Source organism: Carex rostrata, chromosome 34 (genome assembly GCF_964058835.1).
Source record: "Carex rostrata chromosome 34, lpCarRost1.2, whole genome shotgun sequence".
Classification (NCBI taxonomy): Eukaryota; Viridiplantae; Streptophyta; class Magnoliopsida; order Poales; family Cyperaceae; genus Carex; species Carex rostrata.
This window is the reverse complement of record NC_135951.1, coordinates 529,426-541,109: the sequence shown is the minus strand read 5'-3', so window position 1 is coordinate 541,109 and position 11,684 is coordinate 529,426. Positions and strand designations below refer to the sequence as shown.

Genomic DNA, 11,684 nt, shown 5'->3' with positions numbered 1-11,684 from the left:
CATACAAAACCTGAGTTGTTTCATACAATTCTTGTAAGGATCGTACCTTTCTTCCTTGTGTATCCGGATCAACCATCCGATTTGAAGTGCTACTCGAGCTTGAGCTGCTTTGTGGCTGCTCACTGTTGTCTTCTTCTTCTTCATCTTCTATTTCAGCTATTGGTGTGTTGTTTTCCGCCATAGACCAACTCCAACTAGTATTCTCATCGAACATGATATTTCTACCAACTATAATATTCTTTGTCACTGGATTAAACAACATATAACCTTTAGATTGTATGCAATACCCAATGAACACACACTTTTCAGATTTTGAGTCTAGTTTTTTTCGGTTTTGTGTACTTATGAGAGTGTAAGCAATGCACCCAAAAACACGCAAATGCCCCCACACTGGGCTTCCTTTCAAACCATGCTTCAAACGGTGTTTTGTTCATCACTGCCTTGGTTGGTGACAGATTTAGAACATATACTGTTGTTGCTACTGCTTCAGCCCAGAAACTATTCGGCATACCTTTAGATTTCAGCATACTTCTTGCTAGTTCTACTACCGTGCGGTTCTTGTGTTCAGCTACACCGTTTTGCTCAGGTGTGTATGGAGTGGTCAGCTGCTGTAGCACCTCTTCTTTCTCACAAAACTGCTTGAATTCTTTTGATTGAAACTCACCACCACGATCTGATCTTAGAACTTTCAGCCTAGCCCCTGTTTGCGTCTCTGCCATGGCTTTGAATCTTTTGAACAGCCCAAATGCTTCACTTTTATAACTAAGAAAATATACCCAGGTCATCCTGCTGTAATCATCGATAAATAACATGAAATACTTACTTCCTCCCATGGATTCAACCTCCATAGGCCCGCACAAGTCAGTATGCACCAACTCGAGTACCTTGGTTGCACGCATCGACTGATCTTTTGGAAATGGCAGCTTCGATTGCTTGCCAAACACACATCCTTCACATAACCCGATTTCACCAATTTTGGGTAACCCATTCACCATTTTCTTTTGATTCAACACTTTCAAACCATTCATGTTTAGATGACCATACCTTAAATGCCATAGCTCACTGGAACTAATCTCCTTGGCTGCAAGTGCCTTGTCTTTCACCTTGGCTATCTCTAGAGGGAATAAGTTGTTTTGTGTCTTCTTGATTGTTGCCATCGTCTAATCCATGGCTGCATCTACAATTCTGCAATTGTCGCCTTCAAACTTGATGGTACACCCACTGTCCATCATCTGACCTATGCTGAGTAGGTTCTGGGATAGTTGAGGAATATAGTACACATCATGTAGCATCAGTGTATTGTGACTGCTGGTCTGCACAGCTACTCTTCCTTTTCCTTCAACATGAATCTCTTTATCATCACCAAGTTTTACTACCTTCTTGTATGACTCATCTAATTTATCAAACAGATGTTTGAAACCCGTCATATGGTTTGAGCACCCACGTCCAAAAACCAGATTTGACTCACATCTGATTCTTCATCGGTTTTGGCCATGAACAACCGTGCCTGATTGCTCTTCTCTTCAACAAAACTTGCCTGTCCTTCTTCTCTTTTCTTCTTGTAGCAATCGGCCTACACATGACCGGGCTTGTGGCAGTAATAGCACTCCACATCTTGACCTTCTCTCTGTTTCTTGTAGCAATCGGCTTGCATATGCCCTTTCTTGTGACAGTAGTAGCATTCTACATCTTTCTTCGGTTGATTAGAGTGCGGTTGATTGTAACTTGGCTTGCCTCTGCCTCTGCTGCCTTGACTGCTTCGACCTCTGCTGTTACCTTGGCCTCTACCTCTGCCTTGTTGTTGGCTTCTTGAGGAATCGCCCTTGGTATAGAAAGCTTTGGTGTTGTCCTTCACTTCTGATCGGTTGAGACGAACTTCATGGACCTGCAGTGATCCCATCAACTCATCAAACGTGTAGGTGGACAGATCTTTGGATTCTTCGATCGCCGCCACCACATGATCAAACTTGGTTGTCAGGCTGCGCAACACCTTCAACACAACCGTTTTTTCTGGAAGATCTTCTCCACAGCTTCGGATTTGGTTGACTATTGTTGTAACTTGCGTGAAGAAGGATTGAACTGACTCGCCTTGTTTCATGTTCAATGTCTCAAACTCCCGTCTCAAGCCCTGCAACTTGATAGCTACCACCTTGGAACTTCCCTGAAAAGCGGTTTTCAGAGTAGACCAGGCCTCGTTTGCTGTTTCTGCTGCTACAATCTTCGCAAACACCGATTCGTGTACGGCTTGCTGAATGAAGAAGAGCGCCTTTGCATCTCGCTTGGCTGTGACGTCGACTGGTGTCGGATCAGGATTCGGTATTCCCTTCTCTACTAGTTCCCACAAGCCATGAGATTTCAGCATAGTTCGAATCTTGATGCTCCAGAATTCGTAACTCTCACCCTTGAACAAAGGTACCGTCTGATTAGACATGCTGATGGTTGTGTTGTTACCTGCTTTGGTCATTAGATCAGCCTTACGCTCTGATACCAATTTTGTTGGGTTATGGGAGAATTAACAGCAGTAAAAGAACACAAGGTTTGTTGCTAATTGACTAGGAATAGATCAAAAACAGAAAAAATCAGTAAACTGTGCTGCTGTGCCAGTATTTTCAGAGAAGTTCAGAATAGAAACACAATCTATTTCATACGCTTCAAAAAATTACATAGTTCTACAGAATTTAAAGTACAAGAGAGAATTGAAAATAATTACCCACTAATAACCACCCACTATAGAACCCACTAATAACTACCCACTACATGATAAACTAAATATAGAAACTACCCTTTCTAAACTACTCCCTGCACACGTCTAAACAGAGAACGTGCTGCCTAAATTTAACAACCAGTTTATAATTAATTCTTAACAAAAATAAACCTGCAACTAAACCGCATCTTCTAGAAACTGTATCTTATGCACTTTGCTGCTGACTTGGATTATTTTCAACATAATTAACCCTACGGTACATACACTATAAGATAGGATCTGTGTTCCTGCATGTTTTGTGCTGACAAACAAAATCCTTTTGTGCAGAACGGATATACACACGATGTGGAAGCTTAAAATTGCAGAAGGTGGACCCCTGGTGAAAACTTGCTACGGACATATTGGAAGAGAAACATGGGAGTTCGATGAAAGTCTTGGATCGAGTGAAGATCGAGCAGCGGTAGAAAGGGCTCGAAAAGAATTTTCCCTAAATAGGCACCATAAGAGGCAAAGCTCTGATCTTCTTGCAAGGATGCAGGTTAAATTTATCTTTAGTTATATTGTTACAGTAAGTTGTAGATGTTATAAAATAGACAAGGTTCAATATGATTGAAGAGGAAATTTATTTGTGCCACAACAATGATCAGGAATTGTCATTCATAAGGTATATCAGTTTTTTAGTAAAATAACTTATATATTGTATATGTGAACTGTGATAGAACAACTTGCAATTTGATGACAATTGTTACTTATTTTCGTCTAATATATTGATTTTAAGTTAATTAGATGGAAATTCGGCTGGTAAAGAAGGGTTTGATTTTGCTCTATGTAAAATAGTCTGGTTAATATGAAAGTTGATCTTTATTTAGCAGTACCATTAGTACTAAATATTCCGTGCTACGTAGGTTCCAGTTATCATCAAATTTTTATGCCTGAATCATTTGAAACCTAATTGATTATTCTTGACAACAATTTATCATTCAGTGCCCATTTTGTTCTCCTCCGAATTTTAATTTTCAAATATTGTCTAAGCATTGCGATTTACAAATGATTTTTAGACTAATAATTATAGCTCAATATCTCAATTATCTTCAGTTAAATATATATGCCTTCAGTGTTAGGCCCCTGGTTGTAATTTCTTATCCACAATCAAGTTTTTGAGTGAAGTTGGAGGTCAAGCCACCCAACTATTTAATACCCTTGTTATTATAACAAAGGATTTCCCCTATCTGGGTGTCGTATCCATAATCAAGTTAAAAAACATAATACCTACATATATATATACGTCCTTGCAAAGTTGCGGTCTCTTTATAAGTTTCTGGTTTGCTTAAACTGCAGCTAGCCAAAGAGAACAACTTCGATTATTTCAAAAAACCAAGCAAAACTGAGGAGAATTCTGAAAAAACAGCTTCAGTAGCTCTGGAGAAAGCACTTGATTATTTTTCAGCAATTCAGGCAAAGGATGGACATTGGCCTGGAGATTTACCTGGACCTTTATTTCTCACACCTCTTTTGGTATATCTATTTTTAATTTTTATATCTTTTTCACCTACTTCAGTATTACTCTTTATTTTAGTTCATTTCGCCTTCAGTGTTTGTACCTTTTATTTTGCTGCTATGTCGGTGGTCAGGCACTTTTTATGTGTTATTTACACATGCGATGTGACACATGAATTTTGTTAATCAATGCAGGTCATTGTTCTTTACGTTACTGAATCTTTTCATGTATTATCTTCTGAGCACCGGAAGGAGTTGTGTCGTTACATGTATAACCTTCAAGTAAGACACTACCAAATTTAAATATAATAGCTAATTAATTATCCATCAGCCCAACTAAATACATGAAAAATATTCAGAACTTCTTGACTGGACCTAGATCTTTATTTATGAGAAAAACACATTTATTAAGGCTTTATATGCTTTCACTTTTCTCTGATTAAATAACAGCACAAAGACGGTGGTTGGGGTCTACATGCAGAGATGCCCAGTTGCATGATCTGTACTGCTCTAAACTACACTGCTTTAAGGCTCCTTGGAGAAGAGGCTGATGAGGAGGCCATGCATATGGCAAGAAAATGGATCCATGATCGTGGTGGAGTTACTATGATAGCATCATGGGGAAAACTTCTTCTCTCGGTAATAATTTTTTTCACTCGGCCTAATAAAGAAGTCCAAAATTGCCTTTATAAGTTAAAAAAAAAAAAACAGATAAAACAAACTAGCACATAATTAGACCATCCCTTGATTTTTTTTTTTTTTTTTTGTCTTAGATAAAATCCTAGACCATTTGTATTTGTCTTGTCAAATAGGGTTTTATGTAGTTATAGTTAGTTATTCTAGTATCTATTTTACTTAGAAAATTGGGCAATTGCCTTACATAAATCTTATTCTAGTATCTATTTTACTTATTATAGTTACTGTTAATTTTCTTGTGGACTGTTAGCTCACATAAATCTTAGCACGCTGCATGCCCTTAAATTATTAGGCAGAAGTGAAACACATGTCCTATATTTTATAGCAAATTTTGCTAATAATACAATTTTCACAGGGAGTCATAAGTTAAACAAAAATTAGCAAGAGAATCAGCTCTGAATATACACATAAGAACTGTCGCAGGAATGGACCATTGTACACAACTAATCCCTCTTCACACATTGTCAAATACAGAATGGAATAGTTAGGCTGTTACCTTTGCAACCTAGTTCTATCACATTATATACTGCATAGAATATTTCAGTGAAGAATATATATTGGGAATTTAATGAAGTTGAAAGTTGTGAACTCTAATGTGAATTTCTAACAGGTGCTTGGGGTATATGAATGGTCGGGTATGATGCCCATGCCGCCAGAGCTTTTTCTTCTTCCATCCTTTTTGCCCATCCATCCAGGTATAATACGAGCATATCATGGTATCTAGTAGTGCAGAAATAAATTATTTTAACTGCCATTTTGTAATACAGGGAAATACTTCTGCCGTATTAGATTGATTCTGGTAGCATTTATATATTTATATGGAAAGCGATTTGTTGGTCCCATCACAAAGACAGTGCTATCCTTGAGAGAGGAGTTGCACATTCAATCCTACCACAGCATAGATTGGAACCAAGCACGCAAACTTCTTGCTAAGGTAATATTTTCGTTTTGCTTTTTTTATTGTTTTATTTTTATGTACTCTGGCTATACTTTTGTCATTAGTTGTGATTTTATTTTTTTACTAAAAATTCCGTGGAATCTGAATGTAGGAAGACAGATTCGTACCACGCTCAAGATTTCAAGAAAACTTGTGTGAATTCCTATACAAAATAGGTGAACCTCTATTTACCACTTGGCCCATTTCACTAGTGAGAAAAAGAGCACTAGATGCAATTGAGAAATATTTACAATATGAAGATGAAGACACAATGTACATATGCATGGGAGCATTTGAAAAGGTCGGTATTTCAGCGTTTCTAGTTTCTTTGTTTATTTGAAGTAGCTTTATTACATGCAACTGTTTCATGTAATTTATTTTGGAAATATTATAAATTGCCCCAAATGTCCCAACAGAATCTGACAAAATGGAAAAATAGATCCAAATCATTACCCCCATGACCCAACAGAAACTGACAACGCATCCCCCCCCCCCCCCCAAGAAATAAAATTTCCAGGAACTGCTATACTTGCATAATATTACTATGATTATGAAGGCATACGACAATGAAAAAATACAGTCTATTGCAATAAATCCAGATATAAGGTGCCAAAGGGCCCAAGTAAGACGAGAAACATGCATTATGCAATTACTCTTATGCGTTTTATAAACTTTGATGTACATGGTAACAATGCAATTAGAAATGATTGAAATTTTTTATGCAAAGATAAATTAAGCTCATAGTTACCTTCTGAACAGTGTCTTAGGACACTCTGTTCTTTTGTGAGGGATCCAAATAACAACAGGCTCCAGGACCATCTTGCAAGAATACCAGACAAACTATGGATTGGTGAAGATGGCATGAAATGGAAGGTATGTTTTAAGTTGTGGTTTTCTTACATTTCTAGGGCAGTCAATAAGATCCTTCAAACTACGAAAATTCTAATTTGTATAGATTTCAGCTTAAACTACAATAGAAAAAGAAAAAAAAAATAAACTATGGAAGAAATGAGAAAGAAAAACTATGTATATATGGTAAGGCTAGTTTATTTGTTTTTTAAATGGTACTATATGTTTGATACCACCTTGAAAAACTGACCTTTGGTTTCATAATGAAATCATGGTGAGATAAAAAAGGATGGAAGTCCAACTATATATATATATATAACAGTAAGAAGTAAAATCTGTAAGAAGTGAGGACTCTGAGAAAACCTTGGTCCATTCTCTACCTCTGAAAGATTTACAGAAGCAGATGTTTGATATGAAATTTTCAGTTGGTATTTTTAAGTGTATTGCATTTATTTAATTAAGAAATAGCCCAATACTAAATTTGGAGAATCATTGCACCTAGGGTGTCAGACAAATGATCCACTAGATAGGTCAACCTGCACTTGACTAAACCTTAAATGGCCTATCTAAGAACCACCCAAGTTTATTACTGGCTCAGGCACAGGTAAATCCAAACTAGTGGTAACATCATAGGTGACACCCCTATACGTAAATACTAAAAAATGTCTACCCAACCCAAACTGAACCCGATTTGTTCTGACCCCTCGTTGCGCCTGTTGTACCATACACTACGTACAGAATTTGGCACCAAATTTATGTTATCTGGCATGTCATGGAATTGTTATTGTATATGATACAGATGCTTTAATCTTTCCATCTGGCTAAACATTCAGTCATACAGATCAAGATAAAATAAATACCATGAAATTTGTTAATTTAGTTTACAAAAATTTGTGTAGTCCTGACCTTAATCCAGCAACTAAGACAAATAATAATATTTCAAATTAAAGTAACCATCAGACTATCTGCCTTTTTAGGATTCACTTCCATTTCTTTTTGAAAAATGAACCAAAAGAGCACTATGTTTCTAGAGTAGCCAAATATTGTCATAATAACAACAGATAATTTATTTAGTATATTTTCTACAGTTGTTCAAGATTTAAATTAATCTCGTCCTTTTCCTGTATTATAATTAGGCATCTTCAAGTCAGTTATGGGATGCTGCTTTTGCAGTTCAAGCAATATTGGCATGTGACCTTGATAAAGAGAAATGGAATACACTAAGAAAAGCTCATGATTTCATAAAAGCTTCACAGGTAAAATTATCACAAACAAATTGAACTTTATGTTCTTGATTTCTAGAAGTATCTTTCATTCTCAGTTAAACAATTCAACAATGTCTGATATATATCCACCAGTTCTTGCACTAAGAATAGTGGTGGAGCCAAAATTTCCAATCTGCAGTGTCAAATAAAAGAAGATTTAAAAAATTTCATTGCATAAAGTTACCAATTTAATACAAATTTTAGGGTTTTTTTATTTATCCAGTGGGGTTAATTGACCCCAACAGGAGCTCACTAGGCTCCGCCACTAACTAAGAAATTCAATAAAAATAGCTTAGAGAAGCAAATTGTTATGCCAATAATCAGGTATTTCACTTTGAGGGAGTTAGTAAGGTATCTAATGAAAATTTTGAAAATAATTTCAAACTTAGTCACTGATGATATTTTTTGTTTTCAGTTACTGGATAACCCCACAGGTGACTTTGTTCGTTATTATCGTCATATTTCTAAAGGTGGTTGGGGCTTTGCAACCGCAGATGAAGGATGGGTTGTTTCAGACTGTACAGCAGAGGCTCTCAAGGTTACATTGATAAAATGAAAATTCTGTTAAGCTATAAGAGTTTGCATAGGGAACTTCAAAACAGTTATTATGTTGATTTTGTTATTCTACAGGCATTGCTAATGCTGTCAAGAATTTCACCAGACCTTGTTGGTGACCATGCAACAAGAGAAAGCATGTGTGAAGCAGTTAATATAATTATGTCTTTGCAGGTCCTTTTTCTTTGCTGTTGTTCCATTTCCTTTTCCGTTATTGATATTCAGAAGTTATATTTGGAGTCGCATTATTTCTTGACTAATAAACCAGAAAATATTTAAGCAGAATCCTGATGGTGGTTTCTCAGCATGGGAATTACAACGATCATCTCCATGGGTTGAGGTATTATGTGCATTAACAATTACATATTCTCATTTCTTTTTCTTCCTTAGCATACCTGAGGAAGTAGATTGAAAATTAATTGATGAACAAAAGCAAGAATTACTACCATCCATCACAATTAGAAATGCAAGGGATTGATATTTTGTTATCTCAAGCACGAATTGAGACATTTATATATTTCTACCATTTATTTAAATTAAACTCGCTTCGTGATATATATAGTATGTTAGATTTACTAACTTATTTCCTTTAATTTTAATGGTAGGTGTTAAACATGACAGACATGTTCAAGGACACCATGGTGGAATATTCGTAAGGATTGCAATTTTTTCCTAAAAGGGTTCCAATACAATGTTTAGACCTAAGAAAAAGAAGAATGAAACTCAATTATTTTCAGGTATGTGGAATGCACGTCGTCATCTATCCAGGCATTGGTGCTGTTTAAAGAGAAATATCCCTTACACCGCAGTGATGAAATAGAAAACGGCATAAAAAGGGCAACAGATTTCATCCAGAAAAAACAAAATGATGATGGTTCATGGTAAGGATTCAATTCTGTTGCATCAAAATTGTTTACTTTTCTTTCTAATTCACTTTCTTTATTGTGGTGGAATTTCCCTTTTTTTTTTATAACTTCATGTTTTATGTTTTTTTTTTATTCTTGGAGGTCGGCAGCAAGTGGTTTTTACCATCTTAGTTTAAGTTTTACCATCGCAGACAATATAATATGCAAAAGAAACCACATAAATAAATGACCTTACCAAAAGTAACCAACTGACATCTCTGTGTAAAAAAAAATAAAAAATTAAGTGGTATTACTAGCTGGTGTACACGGGACAATTATTGTATGCATATGTAGGTTTGGATCTTGGGCAGTGTGCTACACTTATGGAACATGGTTTGGAATGAAAGCTCTATTGGCAAGTGGGAAAAGCTACGAAACTTGTGAGGCCATTCGCAAGGCTTGTGCATTTCTCCTTTCAAAACAAGTGCATGATGGAGGCTGGGGCGAGAGTTATCTTTCTAGCACAAATGAGGTAAAGTTTTTGGAAACAGGCTGGGGCGAGAGTTGTCTTTCTAGTACAACTACATGTGCTTTCTATTATTTCAAATATATAAGTACAATTTTTTGGATTTCAAATATTTTGTATTTCAACATAAAAACCATGAAAAGTTAATTTCTAGAAGTAAATATTGCTATGCTAGATTTCAAAACTGTACCGGTCAAAACAGACAAATTATCTATTTTGTTTGAGATTGTTTTTACGTCCATAAAATTATATAGTTAATTAGGTAATTTAGTATCAACCCATAAATAAGTGAAATGGTTTTAATTCGTTCCCAAAAATTTACTACACAATCCTGGTTAAAGCCTTTTTCTTCTGTTTAAACAGTTTTATATCTCAAGCAAAATAATCATATATATTTTACAGGAATATACAAATCTAGTCAGAAATCAATCAAATTTGGTGAACACGGCATGGGCAATGCTCGCACTTCTGAAAGCTGGCCAGGTTTTACCGTGCTGCTTAATTATGTATTAAATTTTGATGTCTACCTTTTAAATGACAAATATCAATGAGATCCCAGCAAAACTAGATAATTAATATGGATTCCCTTATCGAAGTAGCAAACTATCATCCACAAACGGAGAAAGCTATTACCCTAAAAAAATCGAGACCTCAAGGACAAAAACATAAAAATTCTCTTCCACAAGTGTAGAGGGTTGCTAAGCTATGCTTTCAAGGTCACCTATGATAAAGTTGGATGGTTTTTAGGTGGAACCATGCTACTTTTAAGTTTAAAGGGATTACATGGTATTCTGAGGTTTTGCAGGGTTCTAAGAAAATGAATGCCTGTTGTTCTATATCCATATTATGTTCTGAGGTTTTTCTTTCAAGTGTGATTATTCATGAAATAAATATCATGTTCTGGCACTCATCACACATCATGCCAGCCAAGTCTAAACCTATACTTATGCTTATTCATGTCTCATAACTCTTGCTTCCCTTTTAAATATGCACCAACATATATTCAAAACACCATCTGAAATATACTATACTACCGACATATATTCAAAACATATACTACCAACTTTCAGGTTGAAAGAGATCCAACTCCAGTGCATCGAGCAGCCAGCCTACTAATTGGCAAACAATTAGAAAATGGAGACTTTCCCCAACAGGTACATAATACCACAAACAAACCAACAGTTATAAATTCTGAAAAAAAAAAGGTGAGGGTCAAGCCTTAAAATTTCACTCAATCAAAGGTTGCCGTTTTATAAGTTGCATGTTTTGAATTAAGATTATTGACAATAAAACCAATAAAACAGCCCACTAATGACTAGCAACCTGTAGTATATAGGTCCCACCTGCAATTATACTTTTAGGAAATGCTGGATGTTTGGGAATAATACAAGTGTATTTTGTACCATTAGGAAATGATGGGGAGCTTCATGAAGTTTGGGTTCCTAAATTTTATGGCGTATCGAAACATCTTTCCAATTTGGGCTCTTGCAGAATATAATAAAAGTTGTGTGCGCTCCAACACTGCATAAATTCTTATATGTATGGGACGGAAATCGTAAGAAATTAGTGTATGAAATTGTAAGAGTGCGTGAGAGAGAGTGTTATTGGCTTGATTATATTTTTGTATTGTAAAACTCTTTGATATAGTGATTTTGTGCCGTGCTTCCGTGGTTTTCTCCCGCAAGGGTTTCCACGTAAAATCTTGTGTCTCTCTTTTATTTTCTATGTTTGTCTCCATTTGGTCAGGTATTGGTATATGTCCGCAAGATGTTCAACGAAATTACTCTTTGACTGTCCCCAACATTCAGAC

At 35.9% G+C, this 11,684-nt stretch overlaps 2 protein-coding genes across 2 annotated transcripts; one reads left to right on the top strand and one right to left on the bottom strand.

The window, feature by feature from the left end:
- Positions 1-1,573: 1,573 nt before the first annotated feature.
- LOC144548826 (uncharacterized) lies at positions 1,574-2,464 on the bottom strand. The gene has a single exon (XM_078297540.1). It carries the CDS (start codon positions 2,462-2,464, stop codon positions 1,574-1,576), a length of 891 nt encoding a protein of 296 aa, XP_078153666.1.
- A 549-nt stretch (positions 2,465-3,013) lies between these two features.
- LOC144549129 (cycloartenol Synthase-like) lies at positions 3,014-11,411 on the top strand. Its single transcript, XM_078297872.1, has 18 exons — positions 3,014-3,242; positions 4,043-4,219; positions 4,397-4,483; positions 4,652-4,840; positions 5,508-5,592; positions 5,665-5,831; positions 5,947-6,135; positions 6,594-6,707; positions 7,820-7,939; positions 8,364-8,486; positions 8,579-8,677; positions 8,787-8,843; positions 9,109-9,155; positions 9,241-9,384; positions 9,703-9,880; positions 10,277-10,357; positions 10,945-11,028; positions 11,284-11,411. The coding sequence occupies exons 1-18, from the start codon at positions 3,048-3,050 to the stop codon at positions 11,401-11,403; spliced, it is 2,256 nt and encodes a 751-aa protein (XP_078153998.1). The 5' UTR covers positions 3,014-3,047; the 3' UTR covers positions 11,404-11,411.
- Positions 11,412-11,684: the final 273 nt, after the last annotated feature.

Coding starts and splice junctions, on each gene's coding strand:
- LOC144548826 (XM_078297540.1), bottom strand. CDS start 2,464: ATGACCAAAGCAGGTAACAACACAACCATCAGCATGTCTAATCAGACG.
- LOC144549129 (XM_078297872.1), top strand. CDS start 3,048: ATGTGGAAGCTTAAAATTGCAGAAGGTGGACCCCTGGTGAAAACTTGC. Junction 6,708..7,819: donor AAGATGGCATGAAATGGAAG/GTATGTTTTAAG, acceptor TATTATAATTAG/GCATCTTCAAGTCAGTTATG. Junction 9,385..9,702: donor CAAAATGATGATGGTTCATG/GTAAGGATTCAA, acceptor ATGCATATGTAG/GTTTGGATCTTGGGCAGTGT.